The 23,295-nt window shown below is 32.8% G+C and overlaps 3 protein-coding genes across 3 annotated transcripts; 1 reads left to right on the forward strand and 2 right to left on the reverse strand.

Annotated features, from left to right (window-relative positions):
* Positions 1–326: 326 nt before the first annotated feature.
* On the reverse strand, positions 327–6,131 carry LOC146901105 (MRG family protein). The gene is made up of 11 exons (XM_085734068.1): positions 5,910–6,131; positions 4,987–5,040; positions 4,590–4,603; positions 4,056–4,201; positions 3,155–3,190; positions 2,944–2,984; positions 2,592–2,693; positions 1,850–1,929; positions 1,583–1,752; positions 995–1,079; positions 327–720 (listed from the first exon to the last, which is right to left on the reverse strand). Exons 1-11 carry the CDS (start codon positions 6,048–6,050, stop codon positions 630–632), a joined length of 960 nt encoding a protein of 319 aa, XP_085590194.1. The 5' UTR covers positions 6,051–6,131; the 3' UTR covers positions 327–629.
* A 4,908-nt stretch (positions 6,132–11,039) lies between these two features.
* On the reverse strand, positions 11,040–11,799 carry LOC146901106 (uncharacterized). The gene has a single exon (XM_085734070.1). The coding sequence runs from the start codon at positions 11,699–11,701 to the stop codon at positions 11,249–11,251; it is 453 nt and encodes a 150-aa protein (XP_085590196.1). The 5' UTR covers positions 11,702–11,799; the 3' UTR covers positions 11,040–11,248.
* An 8,221-nt stretch (positions 11,800–20,020) lies between these two features.
* Positions 20,021–21,836, forward strand: LOC146901107 (UDP-glycosyltransferase 84B2-like). Its single transcript, XM_085734071.1, has one exon. It carries the CDS (start codon positions 20,080–20,082, stop codon positions 21,580–21,582), a length of 1,503 nt encoding a protein of 500 aa, XP_085590197.1. The 5' UTR covers positions 20,021–20,079; the 3' UTR covers positions 21,583–21,836.
* Positions 21,837–23,295: the final 1,459 nt, after the last annotated feature.

A 23,295-nucleotide genomic window follows, 5' to 3' on the forward strand; every position in this document is an offset into this window, starting at 1 on the left:
TTAAAAATAAAAGGCTAGGAGAAAGCACCTCCCAGCATTAACACAGAAGTATGCATCTAAAAAGCCACCAATTTTTGCACATACAAATACAAGCTTCCAGATGGCTCGTGCAGTCTAAATGTGCACTTCTATATAGATGAAGTTTTTCAAAAGAGGGGGTGGAGAGGAAAGTAATTCACTAAGAATAGGTCGCACAAGACCAACCAGTTTTTCTTATTTTGAGACCCAAACATAAGAATCTACCCCAACTAGATTTCACTAGTGTGAGAAACTTTTATCACCTCTCAAAATAACTTCGGATGTACACACATTCGAAATAAACACAATTTTTGTACAGTTCAAATGTACACTTCACATCAATTATGTCGTCCAAAAGTACACTTTTGAGTCATGTGTAGTTCTTTCGAGTGGTGGGAAAATTTGTTCCCCCCACTATTCAGTTAATATTGCTCATCCCACACATCAAATGTTTAGATTTGCAAATATTATGTAAACTAGAAAAATTAAAGAATGACCTAGTCAATATTATTATTACAACAGGGTTCCTGTGGTGAATTATTCAGGGGAAAGATATATGACAGACATTAAGAATACAACAGATGAGGAAGACAAGGAATCAACAGTTTCTTTCATTCATCCTTTCCCTTGCCTTTTCCTCCAGAGACTTTTGTTCCTTCATATGCTGAGAGAAAAAAAGTGCTTTGATTTTTCTGCAAAAACCTGCAATGATTTTTTTTTATCAATCGAATAGCAACAAAACTGTAAAGAGAAATGTAATTAAAATCAACTTAATACTATTGAGCTGGATAAAAATCAATGTATCAACCGTAATGGGTAGAAAAGCAAGTGAATTACATTGGATAATGGACATATTTTAATTTAAAGGTTACATCATCACCTACACATATTTTTAGTAAACGAATAGAAGTAATGTAATATTTGCCATTATAGACCAAATCCTTGCAATTTAGTCGAGACGAGTTTAAGCTTTTACCTGAGAAAGTCAAGTAGTTTCTGCTGCAAGCGACTTAACGTTTCCTCTTCAATGTTCACATATGACAAAAGCTCAGGTAGCTTAACTGCAAGCACAAGAAAAAATTTGACTGTTTTGCATACACACTTATGAAACTTCTGCTAGGTATGTGCATCATGTGTAATGTTCAAATGCTACATCCTTAATGGTGATATATCAATGTCTCTAAAATTATTATATTGTTGCAATGACTGGAAATACAAATAACACATCAAAGAATCATTAAAAATTCTTGCAACTAGCCAAAAATCATTAAAGATAAGAGCAGATTAAAATTCTGGTAACATAGCACAGCAATCACTACAAAAACTATAACCTAAACTCCTGACCATGATCCTTTGAAAAATTCAAAATTGAGACGTCCAAATTCAAAATTGTATTTCCCATCAAATAACAATAAAGCATTATTTTAATATTGACTCAAAATAATCCCCAAAAGAAACAAGGGTGACAAAAATATGTCCCAAGACAAAATAAAAGTATATGTGCACACACAGAGTATCCTCTTTCAAGCAGATGCTTAGAAGCAGCAAAAAGTAATGAACATACCAAAGAGGCGTAATAAATGTTCAGCCCCATATATGGTTGAAGGAGATACATTGTCCACAACTGCTTCATTACATTGCTTGCGTTCTCTTTTATACAAGAGCATCATAGGCAATGCTTTATCAAAATAAAGCCTTATTCCTTTTAAAATTTCCCCTGTTGAATCAGCCTCTCTGTATCATAGAAACACATTGTACATGCCATCATCACTATCACAACTAGACGTATGGGATGAACAAATAAGAAAAATAGATAGCCATAATTTCTTACACGCTGTCTTTCTTTGACTTGTATTCAAGGTACTTTGTCAGAATTTCATCAACAGTTGGTGAACGAGGAAGTTTTACAAGCTGCAAGGAGTGTTGAAAAAAATATTAACATGTGATGAGCTGATAATGCCCTAAGATAGGTTATCATTTTTTAAAGTGGTAATCAAATGATAAAAAGTTAAACAATTATGCATTGCATCAGAACCAAAATAATGCCATCGAAAATATCTGTGACCCAAAAGGATAGAATAGTCAGATAAGGCAGCAATGACATACTGTAATAGAACCAAGGAAAATGAGCGCAATAATTATCTTCAATTAATAAAACATAATATTTTCATTTAAATATAAATGACAGTACAAGCTACAAGAACTGGGCATTTGTGCATTTTGGTCAAGGAAGCTTAAACAGATGAAAGCAATTTTGAGAAGACATTCACGAGATATCCAAAAGAGAAAAACCAGGGCTGGTGTATGTACGATCATTGTCAAATAATTCAACTATAATAAATTATGATATCATATTAGTGAGGTGGCTTAATATAATTCAGTCAGATGATTTCAAATTGCTTGGTGGCAGGGTAAAATTGTATTGGCACAATAGCATTCTTTAATTTCAAGTAGGAAATATACAATTTAACTCACGGTCATCTCTATCAGGTACAGTAACCTTTAAAAAGTGTAATTTAAACATATGCAAGAAATAATAACTGGAAAGAGTGAATTTAATCGTTTCCATTTACCTTATCTTGCTGATTAACAAAGTCCCAGTCATCAACAAGTTGTTTCTTTAACGGTGCAGGAATTTGAATCTTGAAAAGCTTTTCATCATTCCCGCTGCCCTTCTAAAATCACATTTAGTAGAATGTTTGCAATTAAAAGGATTGTGCGAAAAATAGAGCAAGTACATCAAATACAGAAAGGAAGGTATTTGCATTTTTAAGGAAACAAAGTTCGAATTCCTAATTTCTTCATACTATCCGCCTTCACGTCTGATGTATATTATGATATTTTGTCTCTATAATATGAAATGTAAAATGAAAATAGGTAAAAATTAATATAAGATTCATACAATACAAGTAAACCAAATCAAACCTCAACTCCTGAATCAATCTTTCGTTTTTTTCCTTTTGACGCTGCAGAGTTTGACATATTAAACTTATTAGTGAAGGCAAGCTGATATAATGAAAACATTGCAATCAAACAGGAGAATTTGTGAGGTCCAACTTTTTAATTGATAATTACTGTGCTTAAATGGAGTGTGTGTACAAAAAAGGAAACCGGAAAGATGAAATTTAGTGAATACCATTATTCTTGATGTCTTCTTTCTCCACTTTGGCATCTACAGAATCCAAAGAAAATGTTGAATTATCAAGCAATCAAAATGAAGCATTTCTAAGTATAATCTTTATGTCTAGCAGTTTAGAAAACATAGCAGAATAAGGATTTGGTGTCTGTGCAATTGCATTGCACCTACGTATTGCCAAGTATTTAAAAGAAGGTATGCATTATAACTACTGTAGAAGGTTACATATTTTATAACAATTTCAAAAGCACTTTTGGACCAGGATTAATTTTAGGCAAAAGTAATTATCACATTTTTTTCCTCAGAAATAGCTAAAAGCCTAAAATTGAAACTAATGTACTTCAGAACATCATCAAAACACGCTACATTGTCTATACTTATATAATAGAACTTTGCATCCAAGCACCTAATAAGATCTGTTTATCTCATACTCTTTTGTCTGTTTTAACAGTAAGATATCCTTTTCCTGATAAAAACCAACCATGTTCAGAGGTCAGTTACCCTTTTGAGATGAAAACCTCATTCTCATGACTTACAAAAATAATGTAGGATTGGACTACTGGCAATGATCCCAATTCCACGTAAAAAATTCTAAAGAGATTTCTTAGCCCCCCCCCCGCCAGTCCAAACTCCCCAAAAAAGCCAAAATGGAAAACAAATGTCTTAAAGTGTCCACATCTAAAACTTATAGACATATCGAATATAAGCAAAGACACTCAGTAAAGAGAGGTCCAGTAATTGAATCCACAGCCTAAATATTCTAGAGATAGGAATTAACATAAAATCTTTTTACATTTTCAAAGTCTTCTGAACCCCTTTGCCAGAATAGAAGTTCATTATGCAAAAGCTTCAACAAACTGTCATAATACAATATTTCCATTTGAAAGAGAGCATTTCTCACCTGCAGAACTCTTGGCCTTTGCTTGAGCTGAACGTCCAGATTTAACACTCTTGTCTACACCTTGCTTTTTGTCTAGGGCCCGCTGCTTCACGACATTCTCGTCATTATGTTTCATCAAACGGCTCTCACCTACCCATTCATCCCAACTGTTGGAAATACATCAAGCCAATGATAATAATTCTATTTAACCTTTTAGATGTAGTTGATGCAAAAAAATTATGACAAAAAAAGCCACAGTGAAAGCAATTCATTCTAAAAAGCTAACGATACAAAGGCCATGTAAACAAATTGTCAGGCAAGTTCCAACAACGACCTTACATACCACTTTCATTGACATTTAACATGAGAAGTTGACTTTAGAAATTTGTCAAATATTAACTCTGCATCTTACTTAATGGCAATGCTTATACCAACTTTGAGTTGCGTACACAAGAACGACTAAAGTATTTTCAGATTTGCAGCATGATCATTATGACTACGCCATTTGTACCTTTACTACTTCAAATAAAACAATGGAAATGACAAGAAACTTACTTCTTATTCCAGCCCTGCAAAAAAGAAAAGAATACAGCAACCGAAAGTCAATACTATATCCTGTAATCACTTTAAGTATCACATTATAACTTATCAAGTAAATCACTTTATCGAATCTTGCAAGATAAATATTACTTTGAAAACTTAAATTGAATTAAGTGACTGGTATAAATGACTGCATATTAGATTAAAGTTGACAACTAAAGTTTGAAAAAACTTCATTTTGCAAACTAGGTTTGTGAAAAAAGGAAAGAAAAAAAAATACACCCCTTGCTTCCATTTCAAATTGAATTTGAAGGAAAAAATTGGATTTAAATGCTCCCAACAGAAAACCAAACAAGAATTCAAACCCATGAAACAAGATCTATGCCGAAGGAAACATCATGATTAAACTTACAAGGTAGTGAACAAAGTATCTCCATTCATTCTTTCTGATCTCAGCCTTCTGCACCTGATGATTAAAAAAATATGCAGTAAATTAGATCACAATCACGGGGTATAAAAAATATACACACTTTGTCTCTATAGTGTACTGTTCAATTAATACAAAAATTTGCATTAGGTCTACATACATAAAACAAGACATTAATCAAAAGAACCTTAAAACCACTCTCAATTCAACATCTTACAATGGGATTGGGTTCCTGTACAGTCACGCAGTCAGAGATCGGTGGCCGTCCAATAGAATTCAAAGTTAATAATTTTAACTTTTTTAAACAAATTAAAACATATTTTCTTTTAGGACCGGATCTGACGGTCACGGATTACCTGACTGCGTGACTGAATCCAAATTCCATACAATCACACACAAAAAATTCAATCAATCACAACAACAACAACAACCAAGCCTTATCCCATTAAGTGGGGTCGGCTACATGAATTAAACAACGCCCTAGTGTTCAATCACACATTATTAAAAAAATAAAAAACATGACAAACAATAAAATCACAAAAATTTATATTTGTAGATTAAATTTTAAACAAGAGAAATTAAGAAAATTTGATAAACCAAACAAGGCCTTCCAAATTTTCACTTCAAGAGAAAATTTGAGTCACAATTCAGTCAAAGCAAGTAGAATTGAAAATTTCAACAAAATTTAACAAAAAAAATTGACATATGCAAAACACAAACACTAAACCAAATCCCTAACACAAAAAAATCACATTACAAAACAGTTACTGACAGTTAGTAACTGCAAAATTCAAATTCCTTAACAAACACGGAATTCACAAATTGAAAACTCGTATAAACAATGAACCCTTAAAAAGCATTAAAAATGATAATTAGAGAATAATTAGAAGCGGAGAAATGTTAAGTACCTTTGCTTCGTAGATGCGAGGACCGTGATAAGCGAGGACTTTTTCGCCGGCGGAGTAGACTCTGGAATCGGAGGAAGGAACGTCGCCGGAAGGAGCGTCGCCGGAGTTAGCGGAGTCAGCATCTTTGGAAGAATTTCCCATGGCGATAGTGAGTGAAAAATGTAACTAGGCGGGAACGGAAAACGACACGCTGTTCGAGAAACCAGTGATTATTTTCGGACCGAATGAATAGAGACTCAAGATTCAATATTTATTATGACAATGCCGTTTGTTTGGTTTTTTTGCACATATTTATATAAGTATCATTTTAATATTAGGGTTTTCTTTTTTCAAAAACTTTTTACACACCTCAGATTATTATTATTTCGAAAATTCGAAAATTAATATTCCATCAAAAAATATTTTGTTTTGGATTGTGTCAATACCTCTTTTTTTTTTTTTAAATTTTGGTTGTCTCAAAGATTGTCATATAAATGGTTGTTCCCATAAAAGAAATAACCACGTAACTCAAGAGAGTAATAGTGATTTATTTATTTATAAAAGTAATGAGCAATATTAGGTTTGCTAAGTACTGCGATTTATATAAAAAAATTAAGTGTTGACTTTGGATACACGCACTTTTTTGTTGACAAAACTTTGGATACACGCACTTATCAACTGCTACGTGATTTAAAAGGAAATCTTTGCATTTTTTTACATATAGAAGAGAAATGGATATATAAGGAAGGAGACGAGTGATTCGTTCCCCCTGCGGATCTATTAGATTTTTTGTGCGTATTTTATATCAAGAATACACGCACGTATATCAATCGCTACATGATGTAAAAGGAAAGTGTTGTGCTTTTTTTAATATACAAAATAAACAATTAAATAAGTCAAAAAGAATGTAATAGCAACATATTTATTTATAAAAGTAATAAGTAATTTTAGATTTTCCTTCAAAAAAAAAGTAATTTTAGATTTACCACGTACAATTTAGATAAAATTAAGTATTGACCCTAGGTAGTGGCAGATCTTCTCAAGAGCCCTGGATGCCATGGTACCCCTCATATATTTTATATATACTATATATATATATATATATATATATATATATATATATATTAGATGTATAAGGTTATAATTTTGTATCTGTCCTAGCAAAAATTGACCATCTTTTGCAATAGGAGGTTGTGAGTTCAAATCCTTCTAGCTCCTTTTTGTTGCATTTATAATGTATTTATACTAAAAAAAAAAAAAAGTTATGCAGGGTCTCGATCCAATGACCAAAAGGTAGCACCCAAGTAAAACGAAAGGCTACAAAAATTAACAATTTATGATATTATTTGAATAGCATTATATATTATATGGATTTTGACACCCACAACAAAATCACTCGAGATATGCGATTGCCCCTAGGTTTACACACATATTAACGGTATACACACGTATCACATTTTTATTTTTACATAACGAAAGAAATGGTTACATAACTCAAAAGGAAGAAAACAATAGTATAACTTAGAAACAAACATAGGAACTCATCTTTATAGCTTTCATATTTCTACGAATAATTTTTACAACCATAAGACAAACACCCTTTGGAAATAGATGGCTAGTGTAAACCAATTTTGCAATAACATTCGAAGAGTGTATGTTATTTCGTCATGTTAACCCCATTTTGTCACACACATATTGAAATTAATATACGAAGTGACAAAATAGTAGACTCTTATTGTATGTCAATTCTAATAAGTTTACCTTACTGGTAAATGTCCTCTAAAACCCTTTGGTTTATGGTTTCTTGTCTGCTTTGTGGGAAACTTTAAGAATGTTGTCATCAAATCTCGTTAAGAGTAGTAGTTTGAATCGATAGATGAGAAGAAAGTATGAGTGTTCTATGCAGTTAGAGGTATTTGTTACTAAATATAGGAAAGACGCAAGAACTGATATTTGGGCAATAAACCTAAGTCTGATCAGTTCAAGAAATAGATGCATGTTGAGTGCTACCATTGTGGTAAAAAGGGGCATATTCAGAAGAATTGTTGGTCTATGAAAAAAAGATGAAAATGTATGTAAAGGAAAAGAGATAGAAGAAATTGTGATGACCAGCAGCGAAGCCAGAAAAAAAATCTCGGGTGGGACGCTAAAATAAACAATAAAGTATAAAATATATATTTTTTGATTAATTTTTTATAGTTTTATTTTAGTTGTCTTCAACAAGAAATGTAATATAGTTAACTCATATAGTCCTACCAATACGAAAACATACTTTATCCTTGATATAAGTAATTGACATATATGTATGAAAGGTCGTTTTTTAAAACTTTACAAATACCAAATTATTTGGCCACTTTGCTTTCATTTTCTTATAACACTTCATCCTATTGAAATAAGTGGAAAACAAAAAAGAAAGGGGAAAACAACAAGAGCTTGCTGAAACATTTATCTTCCATTCTATCCTTAATTATATTTTCATTTTGTTTCGTTACCAAAGGTTAAGAAATTAGTTTGCACTTTGCAATTAAGGCAAGCGGGAATAGATTAATCAAATTAGAAATAGTGATGAAGGTTATTCGAAGCAACGGTGATGATGACAAAAAAACAAATCAACAAAGACATTGACATACAACAACAAAACGCCTATCAATTAAAAAATCAACACGAGATAAGAAATTGACTTTCAAATTCAAAGTGAAAAACTGAGACAGGGAGTGAGAGAGAGAGAGACTACGAAGAGAGCTTTCACCTCAGCTACGGCAACGTCGATTGGGTAGATGGAAAGCAGAACAGGCAGCAACGGTAAAAGAGCTGAAGAGGAAAGTTGAAGTTGAAAATTTGTTAGAAGAGCCTGAGGGAAGGAAGGGCCGTGCTTAAGTAGTGGAGAGGAAGGGCGTGTGTTATTTTTCTTTAATAACAAGGGGTGTTTTAGTAATTTTCGTATAGAAAAATTTTTGTTTTGCTTTTGGGTGGGTGGTCTGTGGCCCACCTTGGCCCATATAAAGCTCTGCCACCAGGGATGACGATAATGTAAAGTATGACATCATATGACTTGCTTCTCATTGAAGAGCAAAATTTTGGTATTGATATTGTGGATATTATGACTAGTTGGGTGATCGATAGTGCATAGTGGTACATCAATATATGTCACATCGAGGATATATATTTTAGAGGAGTGTTAACAACACCCTCTTTTGAACACTCTCTCTAACAGTCACTCTTTTATTGAGTGAAATCAATGTAGGACTTATATTTTGGAAATGAAACCCACATAAAGTGGTGGGACATACATTGATTTCACCCAATAAAGGAGTGAATGCTAGAGAGATTGCTCAAAAGAGAGTGTTGTTAGCATTCCTCTATATTTTATTCTCTTATCCTTTAGGTGAATAAGGTGATGTAAAATTGGCTCACGGAGGTATGTTAAAATGTGTTGGTCTTGGAGATGTTTCTTGGTACCAAGTTACCGCTCACGGGTGTGAAGGATGTTCCAAACATTCAGTTGAATTTATTTTTCAGTGGCTAAACTATGTGATAAAGGTTATGATAACTTCCGATCATGGGACACTTGAAAACTCGCCAATTATTTTATGATTGTTGCTAGATGTACAAAGTGTTCACATGAATTGGCTGAAGATCATACAATGACAATGACATTGATTTGTTGAGAAAGTCGTGTGCCACAAAGAGATGCGGTGCATGAGCATGAGAGTGAAGAAAATAAGAGAGCAGCACATAAGAAAAGAAAAGAACAAAAAAAAAGATGCCGGTGGTGGAGGTGGATTCAACATATGTACTACGTTTCAGTTGAAATTTTAGTATATTATTCTGAAAGAAGAGTTTGTCATTTTGATATATTTTATTAGTAGTTTTAACCTTTCTTTACCAGGGCCGTCCCTATGAAATAGGAGGTTCGACTCTTTATTTAAAATAGGTCCCCAACAAAATAAAGGCTTAAATATGTCTTTAGTCCCTGCACTTTCATCAGATTTTGGCATTGGTCCCTGCACTTTTTTTTTGTTTGGAATTGGTCCCTGCACTTTGTAAAAATATTGGTATTGGTCCTTCTGTTAACTTTCTATTAAAAAAAAAACACAAAACTATTGGTATTGGTCCCTGCACTTTGTAAAAATATTGGTATTGGTCCCTGCACTTTGTAAAAATATTGGTATTGGTGCCACGTGGCGTGAAATGATTGGGTCACGTGGCACTCCGTTAGTTTTGTGTTTTTTTTAACAGAAAGTTAACAGAGAGACCAATACCAATATTTTTACAAAGTGTAGGGACCAATGCCAAACAAAAAAAAAAGTGCAGGGACCAATGCCAAAATCTGATGAAAGTGCAGGGACCAATGACACATTTAAACCTAAAATAAAAACGCAATTTTTTTTTCTGTAGCTAAGCTTTATTAAAAAATCAGAATCTGAAGGGATTCTAAACATGAAACGAAATACAAAAAAATTAAGCGAAAGAGAGGTAGAATTTACTAACGACGTCGTTTGAATTTGTCACTTATCTGTTGTGGAAAAGGAAAAAACGAATGGTTTATGTGAAAAAGAAATGATTGTTGTGATTCTTTCAATGAAATAGATTTTCAAATTGACTGCTTAAGTGATTATACAAATTGGAGGTGGTTTGATAGTACCAGATTTATGTCCATATAAGAGAATTAAAGTCTAGAAAAAACTCAAACGTATAAAGAAGTAACACATATTTTTTATTTAAGTGGGGGTGAGTATTAGATTTAATTTTTTTAAGGCCCATAGTTTTTAGAGGCCCGATTTGATTGAGCACCTTGCACTCCATCAAGGCCGGGCCTGTTCTTTACGTTGGTTTGGGACGCCGACTTTTGTGGATTTGTGTTGTAAATTGGTTTTCGACCATTGCTCGATGATTGTTTGATGTTTTTCTCGTGATTTTTGTTCTTTTACATTGAAATGATTTTTCCATGTTAAAACTTATGGTGTAATATTTATAATTTTTTTTATTACTATTATTATTATTGTTGTTGATTTTGTCTGGTAATTTTTTTTGTTTTGTTTAGGTTCCATAAGAAAGGAGAGATTTTAACAAGCTTTAAATATCATATTGCACTCTCCGATCCATCACTAACATGAGAATACTAAAGAAATTAAATTGATGGATTCCCCATTTTTCATGACAATATTTTAAAACTAAATTGATAGTTTATTCTACATCAATTTAACGATTGCAACATAAACAGTGATGTGAAAGAGGGAAACAAAATTACACATAAATAAATGAAGGAATTAATCAATCGGAAATTAGCATGCTTAATGCTAACTATAGGTGAATGGGATCAATGAAATGAAACAAAGGGAGTGAAGAACATATTATTATTAATGTCCTTGACCAGGTGATGGACCAGAGTCCTTAATTCCACCAAGAGTCTCACTGTTGATAAATTTGTGTCCCGCGCCTCCCGAACTTGGACCCGAATCCTTAATCCCTCCTAGTGTCTCACTGTTGGTAAATTTGTGTCCCGCGCTTCCCGAACTTGGACCCGAATCCTTAATCCCTCCGAGTGTTTCACCGTTGGTAAATTTGTGTCCTACGCCTCCGGCACTTGGACCCGAATCCTTGATCCCTCCGAGTGTCTCAATCGGCACACCTTGCTTGATTGCTCCAAGAGAATGTGATAACCAATCAAACATATCTACGACTTCCTCTTGAGTAGCTGAGTTTTTGGTGTCAATGATACTCAATGGACGGGCTTCTACGATCACAAAAGCATAGTTCATCAACATGAAGAGAACTAAGAATGCCTCAGTTTTGTGCATGGTGCTTTTCATGTTTTATAAAATTTGTAAAATTTGAAAACGTGGAATTTGAAATACAAATAGAGAAGGAAGGACGAAGTTTGTTTATGTTGATGTTAATTTGTGAAGCATGAAGAGATTAAGAGTCCTTTTTATAGTATGGATAGTAGCCTTTGGTGTCTTGACTAAAAGTATGGATAGTAGCATTTGGTGTCTTGACTAAAATGTGGAAAGTGACTTGAATTGAAATATGTGATATTTTTAATATATATTGAAAATAAAAATTCAAAACAAACATGGGTATGTGATTTTTTTTTCTAACGAAGGAAACAACTAGGGAGGTTCCGATTTCTAAAAACCAATTTGGATTATAGTTTTGGAGAGAAGTGTATACAAGAGTAGAGTTATTCATTTAAGAGCAAAAACACATTGGAAAATTGAAGAATTACGGGTCCAACTTGACACTTATGAACCTGGGAAATAAGTCTTAGTTCTCATTGCCCACGGCCACGGAAAGAACGATGAAAAGTTTGTATGATGATCTCAGCAGCCTCTAAGTTGAAGACCAAGACTGTCTGGTATTGTCCAAATCCAAATTATATATACGGGGCTGTTAACTTGCACCCACCTAAAAACACTAACGTGCAAGTTAACAAGCTGCACCTATTAGTTATTTACCAAAACACCCATGATTTTCTATTATAAACAAATATTATTTATGCTATTTACAAAAATATCCTTTTAATTAAAATAAAGTTTAATAGAGACAAAATGGTGTTTTAGTAAAGTACAAGTAGGAGCAGCTTGTTAACTTGCACCTTAGTATTTTTAGGTGGGTGCAAGTTAACAGCCCCCACTGTTAACTTGCACCCACCTAAAAACACTAAGGTGCAAGTTAACAAGCTGCACCTACTAGTTATTTACCAAAACACCCATGTTTTTCTATTATAAACAAATATTATTTATGCTATTTACAAAAATGTCCTTTTAATTAAAATAAAGTACAAGTAGGTGCAGCTTGTTAACTTGCACCTTAGTGTTTTTAGGTGGGTGCAAGTTAACTATATATATATATATATATATATATATATATATATATATATATATATATATATATATATATATATATATATAAGTTTTGCTAGAAGCCACCCATGGAGGTGTCTTTTAGCAACCCACACCTCAAGGTGTGATTTCCACTTTTTAATTATAACTTTGCTAAAAGACACCTTCATAAAAATTAGTTGGTGTCTTTTAACAAATACTCATAGAATAACTTGCTAAAAACACCCAGCAAATATCCTAACAAGAGGCGGCTGAATAAACTGAATGATATTCAAAAGCATAGAATAAAAATTTGAAAGACAGATCACGTCAAGTGCAAACAGTTTTGAAGGAATAGCATCATGATTTTTTCCTCTTTTGACGGCTAGGGATTGTGTGAGGGATGCAGCAAGAGATCAATTAGTAACTAATTAGCAACCATAAGATTAAAAAATAAAATTAAGGGTTAAGATTTGGAGTAACTCTTTTCAGTTACTCTTGGAGTCAATGGATTCCTCATATATATATATATATATATATATATATATATATATATATATATATATATATATATATATATATATATACTCCCTCCATCCCATAATATAAGCAAAAAAAACTCATTTTCTTTGTCCCAAAATATAAGCAAAAAAGACAAACTTTTATCCTATTTAATCTTGTTTTTTTAAAAAATCTCTTTTCCAAGAAAAACTTTTGTTTATTCTCATAAAATTAAATGCAAATTACATTCAATTTTCTCTCTCTTTCCTTTTTTTCCATAACCAACAACCAATGAAAATTGTTTTTACATCTTCCTATAAAACTTTTTTCAAAGAAAACACAAAAAACTATACTCCAAATTCTTATGTTTTAGTTTTCTTAATAAGTGTGATTTTTTTTTTTGCTTATAATTTGGGACGGAGGGTGTATATATATAAATATAAAGACAACGCAATATTTATTATTCGTATATTCAATTTGCTGAAAGATTTAAAATTGTTATTTTTAATATAAAAACTTCTATTTTTTACTTCTTTCACTAGTGTCTTTAGGACTTAAGTCTTTTTAATATAAAAACTTATATTTTTAATGTTATTATCGTAAGTATATTTATGCAATTTTCACTAGTGTGGAAAATAGAGAAGACTTTTTTTTTTTTTATGAGAGATGAAAAGAATTATGTTTTGTTGGGTAAAAAGTAGTGAGTGACAAAATAAGTTAGTAGAATTATTTTGAAGGGTTTGATAAAATTAGTGGTTGAATTGACTTATAATATAAAATGATATAAAAATATACTTTTAATTAATTATATTTTTTTAACTAAGATAATGGAGTTACAATCATAATTAAGTACTCTACAATTTATCAGCTTGTTTTTTGTTTTTGTTTTTTTGAACAAGGCAAAATGAGATATATTATCAGAAAAACAAAGGTGATTCACCCCGCACAAGGCGTGAAAGTGAAGCACCCAATAATAGTTACAATGTCATTGGTGTTGTAATGAAGAAAGCACCATCAATGCAAAAACCAAAAGGAATTACATATAAACACCCATACAAAGGAGCGGGTGTCGCCACCAATCATAATAACAATAAGTGAACGAAACCTGATTTGTTTTCAACCACAGGAAGGAATTCAACTTTACTTTGTCAAGGAGGGTGTAAGGATCGGAAGCTACATTTTTGAAAACATGGTTGTTTCTTTCCTTCCAGATTACCCAAACACAAGCTAGTCAAATGACCTTCAGGAATGAATGTGAAAAACGAGGCATGCCAGCCATACGAGTAAACTGAACAAAATGATCGCGAATCACACCAGAAGAAACAAAAGATATACCAAGATATTGCCAAAAGATATAAGCTTGTTGATGTAGCATCTAAAGAACACTAAAGGCTAATGAAAAATGCTTTAAGATCGTGCAAAAAGATTGTTACCAAACAAATCTTCTTAGGGTGATGTCCTTTTGGCTATCTCAGAACAAGTTTTCACTTAGGCTTTGTTTGCGAGTTTGGAAGGGAAGGGAGGGGAAGACTTGGGAAAAAAAGGAATGAGCAAGTGGAAGAAATACAGGAAAATGGGAGGGGAGGACTTGGGGGGGGGGGGGGGGGGGGGGGGGGTTAACTTTTCTTCGTAATATTAAACCCTCCTCATTTGGGGAACTGAAAAATTGTATTGAAGGAGGGTTTTGAAGGGTTTATATGAATTCTTCAAATATAACCTACGTTGTTATATTATTTTTAAAATTAAAAATATATTAATCATATGCATTAATTTATCATTGTCTAAAAAACTACTCTTTTAATTTTTTAAAAGATTTCATCATTTTCCTTCATATTTTCCACCTCTCAATGCCTTCCCATTCTCTCCCCTCCAAACTCGCAAACAAAGCCTTAGGGGTACAAAAGGGAAACATACCTCTTTGCCGAGGACTTGTTTTCGATATGTGACAACACTCACCTTAAACTATGTCTTCACTTGAGGGTAGGTAATGGCCTAATGGGGGAAATTTGTCTACACAGAGGAAGAACCCCCGGAAATTCAAAGCCAAAAACAATAATTCAAAAAACAAAGCTTCATAAAGCATGGACATATAATATAAAGACTAGGATAACACAAACAAAACAATGCAAACAGATAGAGGCGCCAAGCGAAGGCACAAACACCTTAATATTGTCATTACAATATAGCTGGAACAAACATGACAAATTCAAAAAAATCTGGGATGCAACCACAACAACAAAAGAGCAAGCAAAAATCCTATAATTCCTACTTGAACCGCAACAAGAAAAAACCCATTATTCTTGGATGAAGGTGCAACATCCAACATGACTATCTCATATCGTGCCTGATGAATCCACCTTAGAGTAAAAGAGGAGGCATAACTCATTATCACACTCATGCCATTAATGCAAGGGACTAAGGGAGGAAATCCTTCACATCTAAAAAAAGTGATGGGATATCCCACCACCTAAGAGAAGAGATCCAATAATTCCTGGTAACAAATCAAAATAGAATTTTCTCTTTTGATCAACCATATTGTTCTCACGGATTTGGGAACTAGAGTTCGTTGTCAACCAACATATTGTTCTTATCATCAACCGATGATAAGAATAATATGGTTGACCAACAACAAACAGTTTTAGTAAACTTAGAATACATGCCTCAAGCATATGTGGAAAACAAGTTAGCAAAAAAGTCAAGAAGAAAGAAGTATTTATAGATCAAACACAAGGGCAAATAATTACGAAGAAGATTTAAAAAACAAGCATGGAAACTGGAAGAATGATTCCATACTAAGAAAAAAAATCTATATATAAATGAGAAATCAAAGTGTCGAAACATATGGATTAACGATAGTTGGAACAAACGCGAATTCCAACCCCTTAACCGACTTTGAAGGATCCAGTACAATCAAGTTCAAAGAGACCTCTCTTGTTCAAAAATGAGACTTGATTCACGCCATTATGAAATGCCTCCATGAAGAATTATTTAGGTTTTCCACCTTTTACTAACATTGGACGAAACGTCTCTAAGCCCAACCTCATGTTTGACACTAAGTTCCTTCATTCCAAACACATGCTTGGTAACAACATCCTTGAAGGAAAAGATTAGAAATTTTACCTTCTCATTTTTGGCGGAATTGACTTCATCCTTCCTGGTATTCTCAAAATCCTTACCCTCGACATTCATCTATAGATTTCTTATCATGTCCTCCGCAATCTTTGAGTTTCCCTGATGTGTCGCTCAAAGACTTCCTATAAATATTTTTAGACCGAGCCGTTCGGTTCAATCCGGTTTAACATCAATACAAATTTGTTATAGAGACCGATTATACAACTGAGTCACCCGATTTAATCTGATTCAGTCATGCGGTTCAACCAGTGATTAATTGTTTGACCAATGATCCATTGACTCGACGGCTTTGTTGAGTCGATGACCGATCCGGTTTTTAAAACTATACTTGTAAATCCTTCTATTTTTTTTGCGTGTATAATATTTAATTAAGACACGTTTTTAAATAAAAATTTAGTTCATATACACCGATAATGTAAAGAGTTTTTACATTGTCAATCAATCATAATTGTTAAATTATTATAAACTTTTGAATTTTAACATAATCACTTCTAAAGTCTCACAAATGACCGGCTATGATGTGTTGACAATGTAAATCTTTTGTATGTCGACAATGTAAAACTATATACACTACTGTACATGAAAATTAAAGTTTTTAAATAATTTATCAACATTTATTTGATAAAATTTAGTCAAAAAAGCACTTATTTGATAAAAAGAGTTGGATTAAATGCTCATTTATAAGTAATTTCAAGAAATTTTATTCTAATATATCAAAAACAACTTTTATACATATTCAAACGCGCAAAAACACACAAAATAGTGATTTTAGATGAAGCCTTAATTTTTCTCAAACAATAGTGATAATTTTTTTTTTTACTTAATAATAATATTTTGTGAATTGCTTCAAAATAATAATAATAATATTTTGTTAAAATATGATATTTTATGTACATAGCTATATTTTTTTTTTTATCAATGGGGAAAAAAAAGAAGAAAGAAAAGAAAGCTAAGGTCTAATGAAAGATACATCCATAGTGTCAACTAAGCAGAAACTAACCAATAAAGGGGAGCAAAAATAAAAAAAATTGTAATCTCATTATCAAGAGCAGCTTCAAAATTAGTCAACAAGTCAGCGCTAGAGTTTCCTTCCGGCAAGGTGTGAACAAGAACAATGTTCTAGTCCCTAGTCAGTATGATCTAATGTAATCAACAATCGCAACATATAGGTGGGTACGCGAACTCCCTCTTTGATGAATTTTATCGCGAAGAGAGAATCAAATTCATAAATTATACTTATGTAGTCATGAGCAGGGCAGACCTGAACAAGGCATGGTGTGGCAAGTGCCACACCAGTTCAGGTCCAAATTATTTTTAATTTTTTTATCAGTTCATTGTATAATTTTACTCATATATCAAAACAAACATTTAATTTCTCTTTTATGTTTATACATGTGTCTATACTTTTACGCATATATTAATATGAGAACTTTTTTTTTTTTTTTTAGTTTATACATGTGTCTATATTTTTATTCATATAAGAAAACTTTTTTTTTTTTTAATTTATACATGTGTTTATATTTTAACTTATATATTAATATGGGGACTGCTTTTTATTTTTTATTTTAATTTATACACATGTCTATATTTTTATTCATATATCAATACAATTTTTTTTTATGCAATTGTGGCTTACTTCCAAAAAAAATAGCGCAACACACTCATCCGTCCGTATGCACGGGTATCCTACTAGAGCATTTGACATCTCTTTTAACCTATATATAAATAGATGTTCTTAGAACAGTTAGTAATGATATAATTTTAGTTCATTTTCAACAAATGAAAAATAGATTATTTTCTGTGTAATTTTGGTTGCTACAACTATTTTTAATATAACTTCTTATTAAATTTAATGTTATTTAATTATTTGACAAAAAATATTTGTCTCACTGGTTTTGAAAGTCCAAATCCACCCCTAGTCATGAGTCCAAGCTATATGGTATATAAGCTATATGGTATACAAGTTTGACGTTATTTTTTAGGATAAAATTCTCTAAAAAATACAATGAGGAAAGTTGGAGTCTTGAGGCCGATGAAGTTGGATATGGTAAAACAAAAAGTCGATCAAGTGTCAAAAAACTAACTAAAGTTGATTACGAATAGAAAAAGGAAGATTTTGTTGAGAAAATTGAGGTCGTAAATGTGTTGTAATTTCTTTAAAAATAAGAGGAAAAAATAAGAATTAGCGAGCATTTTAGGCTTTGAAAAACAAAATATTTTTTTTTTGACAAAGAAAAAAAAAACAAAATATTATTTTGTGTATAAACTTCTTTTTGAGACTTTTTTTCTTTGTTATTTTTCCCAACCTATGAATTTTTTATACACCCTATCAGGTTCTAAAATCCGATATGTTTTGACGTATTTTGTGAGGCGTAAAACTTCTGTTTGAGATGTTTAGCCCTAACGCGCGCACACACTAAGATAACCACTATGTGAGGCATAAAACTTTTGTTTGAGATGTTTAGCCCTAACGCGCGCGCACAAACACTAAGATAACCACTAAATTGGACATCATTATACAAACACTAAGATAACCACTAAATTGGACATCAAGATGTTTAGCCCTAACGCGCGCACACACTAAGATAACCACTATGTGAGGCGTAAAACTTTTGTTTGAGATGTTTAGCCCTAACGCGCGCGCACAAACACTAAGATAACCACTAAATTGGACATCATTATACATTTGTTTGAGATGTTTAGCCCTAACGCGCGCGCACAAACACTAAGATAACCACTAAATTGGACATCATTATAAATATAAGATAACATAATATAATGATGTCCAATTTAGTGGTTATCTTAAGATAACATAATATAATGATGTCCAATTTAATGGTTATCTTAGATAACATAATATAATGATGTCCAATTTAGTGGTTATCTTAAGATAACATAATATAATGATGTCCAATTTAGTGGTTATCTTAGTGTATATATTATGTTATCTTATATTTTTTTTTTTGCGTTGGCCAGGGTTCGAACCCCGGACCTTGCATATATTTTGCATTGTCCATACCAACTGAGCTAAGCTCACGAGGACATGTTATCTTATATCTATTATTACTTATATATTAAATAGTATATTATACATTAAAATCAAATACTCCCTCCGATCATTTTTATAAGAAACAAATGGGTCAACTAAAGTTAATGTATTTGGTCTATATTATGAACCAAAGACATCAACTTTAGTTGACCAATTTGTCTCTTGTAAAAAGGACCAGAGGGAGTATTTCAATTCTATCCATATAAATATTTATAAACTTAATCTCTGTGAGCTTCTCCTAAGCTTAGTTCAGTTGGTAGGGGTATTGCAATATATATGCAAGGACATCCCACTTCTCCACATTAAAAATGTGTGAGCTTTAACCACTATGCTAATTGACAAAAAAAATATATTTATAAACTTAAATTATTTTATAGTATTTCACGTTGAATTCTATTAATATATTTAATATAAACTTAAATTATTATTTTCAATTCTATCATATAAAATATTTATTTTACAATAATTTACAATATATTTGTTGACTAGACTATTTTATAATATTTCCTATTGTATACTTGGTCAAAAAAAATAATTACTTTTGTATTCAAATTTATTGTAGTAAATGTACATTGTATCCATCTCAGTCATCTGTATTTATTGTGTGTATATATAAAGTCGTACATGCCATCACTCACACACAATTACACCATAGTACTTCACATCTCTTGTGTACCTAGAAACCATGTCAATAGCAGATGAAAAAACAAACATTAACATTCTCATGGTGTCAATGGCCTTACAAGGTCACGTCAATCCCATGCTAAACTTCGCCAAACGCCTCATTTCAAAGGGTGTTAACGTCACCATTGCCACAACAGAAGATGGTCGTGACCGCATGCTCAAACACACTGACAAAAACTCTTCTGATTCAGGAATCAAACTCGAGTTCTTTTCTGACGGTCTCAGCGTTGACTTTGACCGCTCCGACACAAAAACCTTAGTCAACACTATCCAAGAAAAGGGTTCCAAAAACCTATCCGATCTCATCACCAACCTAACCAAAAATGAAACATTTTCATGCGCAATTGTCAATCCATTTGTTCCTTGGGCTATTGATGTTGTTGCTGAACATGAAATCCCTTGTGCATTGCTTTGGATACAAGCTTCTGCTTTGTATTCAATTTACTATCATTACTTCAACAACACTGATTCTTTTCCTAGTTTGGAGGACCCTAATGAGAAAGTGCAATTACCTGGGCTACCGATATTAGAGGTAAGAGATCTTCCTTCAATGATACTTCCTTCTAGTCCTCTTCATTTCAAGGAAATGATGGATGATTTATACAAACGTTTGAATAATGTGAAATGGGTTTTAGGTGCTTCATTTTTTGAAATTGAAGAAGAAATAGTGAAATCAATGGATTCACTAACTCCAATTTATCCTATTGGACCATTAGTTTCACCATTTCTATTAGGTGAAAAGGAAACAAGTAATGTTAGTGTTGATATGTGGAATGCTGAAGATGCATGCATAGGTTGGCTTGATAATAAACCAAATTCATCAGTTATTTATATATCATTTGGTAGTTTGGTTGTGTTATCACAAACACAAATGAATAATATAGCTACAGTTTTGAAGAATAGCAACAAGAACTTTTTGTGGGTTGTTAAGCCAGCTAATAATGGAGGATATGAAACAAAGGATGCGGCTTATGAATTACCAAAAGAGTTTTTGAAAGAGACTGAAGGGAGAGGTTTGGTTGTGAAATGGTGTGCACAAGAGAAGGTGTTGATGCACCCTGCTGTTGCTTGTTTTCTAAGTCATTGTGGTTGGAACTCAACACTTGAGACATTGATAACTGGTGTTCCTGTTATTGGTTGGCCATCTTGGACTGACCAACCAACAAATGCTATGCTTATTCAGAATGTGTTTAGGAATGGGGTAAAAGTGAAATATGGGGAAGATGGGGTTGCAAGTGTAGAAGAGATTGAGAGGTGTATTAGGGAGGTTATGGAAGGACCAAATGCTGGTGAGATTAAGAAAAGGGCTATGGAAATTAAAGAGTCAGCAAGAAAAGCTTTACAGGAGGATGGTAGTTCTAGCAAGAACTTCAATAAGTTTATCAGTGAATTGGTTGTTAAGAACGATCCAAGGGTGGTGCAAGAAACTTCAATAAGTTTATCAGTGAATTGGTTGTTAAGAACGATCCAAGGGTGGTGCAAGAAACTTTACATAAAGAGGTAACTGTCGAGCTTCAAATTGAAGGTGGAGACAAGAATCACAACAAGTACAATAATATTGCTAAGAATGAAGTAAAGGGTGATTCTGAATTCATATTGAATAAGTTTGTAGCTCAGGAAGATCATCGAAGGTTTGATAGAAAATGTAACTTTGCAGACATTTGAAATTTTCATGGGTTTTGGTTATTGTCCCCCCATGATTTTATACTTTCATTTTCTATGAATAATACTAGTGTGTAGACGTGCATGTTTGTTCAACTTATTATTGCTCTCTCTCTCTCTCTCTCTCTCTCTCTCTCTCTCTCTCTCTCTCTCTCTCTCTCTCTCTCCAGACAACTCTGTAATCGTACTATGTTTTTTACAAGTTTATCATTGATTAAGCTTGGGGCATAGTCATTACGGACGTTCTAGTGAGAAGAAATGGAGCAAGGAACAAAGAAACCAAGGAGTCAGCTACTTCCTAACTCGCATCGCGGGTTATGAGCCCCACATTGCGAGAATGAAAGGAAATCCATTTCCTTTTCTACTATCTATCTTGCATCATGGACTAAGAGCCCTGAATCGCGAGATAAAGCGACTAGGTCAAAAAAGGATACACTCAGAGCTTGTCTCGCGTCGCGAGATACCATCCGCATCGCAAACCAATTCTCTTAAAGCTTAGGGGAACAAACACCTATAAATATTGACCCCATATGTTAACAGAAAAACACCTTTTGACGAGCACAAGAAGACAAAAGCACGATTTCTGGAGGAAGGAAGCGATTGGAGCCATTTAGGAGCCAAGGAATCATCAACCCGAAATCTTTTTCTTATGTTCTTTTATTCATATATAAACTTACATGTTTGGAAATCACGAGGGGCTAATTCCTCTCTAGGTTAAGTTATGAAAGAGAAATTTCCTTGTAATTAATCGTTCATGTAACTTTCAATAATTTTATGAATACCAGTCGATTGCTTTTATTTATTTGGTTATTCCGTTCTTAGTGTTTTTTATGTAATCAATGAGTATTAACCCTAACATTGGTTCATAAATCAAATAATAAGTCATCAATGATTACTAACCCTAACTTTGCTGGCTTGACCTACTTTAACCAACCAATTGTTGATTATATTTAGACATAAACTAATAATAATTGTTACATCATTATTGATTAGGATTGGAGTAGAGCCTGATAATAGTTGATTCTTTGGCGTTCTTTAACCATCAAATTCGGTTAGAGCTCTTGAACTAAGTAGGGAGTGTGACCTATCGAATAGTGTCAGTGACCAAGACAATAACCTGACTATTTTTATCAAAGGTAATGAAAAACAAGTAATTAGTAGCACTATATTCATATTTGTAGTCGCTCAATTAATTCAGGGAAGAAAATCTTCCATAACCCAATCGCTTTCTCTCTTAAGGTCTTGAAATCAATCATTTTCAACATGCAAAATCCTTCCTTTTACTATTAACTTAATTAATTTGTGGTAGTTACGATGAAGCTAGACAATCCCTATGGATACGAACTCTTTCACTATAAAAATTACTACTTCACGACAAACTAGTACACTTGTTGGTTTTTGTTCATCATTTCATCACATTCTCAATATACGGTGATGTCGATACCGTGTTAAAAAATTTGTGTATGTTTATCATTTCTGTTTCTCAATATAATCCCTTCAAGACAATGACTCGCTACGCCATGTTTCCATCAAAAAACGCTGCAAAAGAAAAGGA

Source organism: Medicago sativa, chromosome 8 (assembly GCF_051527215.1).
Source record: "Medicago sativa cultivar Bolivia chromosome 8, Bolivia_mono, whole genome shotgun sequence".
NCBI classification, from domain to species: Eukaryota; Viridiplantae; Streptophyta; class Magnoliopsida; order Fabales; family Fabaceae; genus Medicago; species Medicago sativa.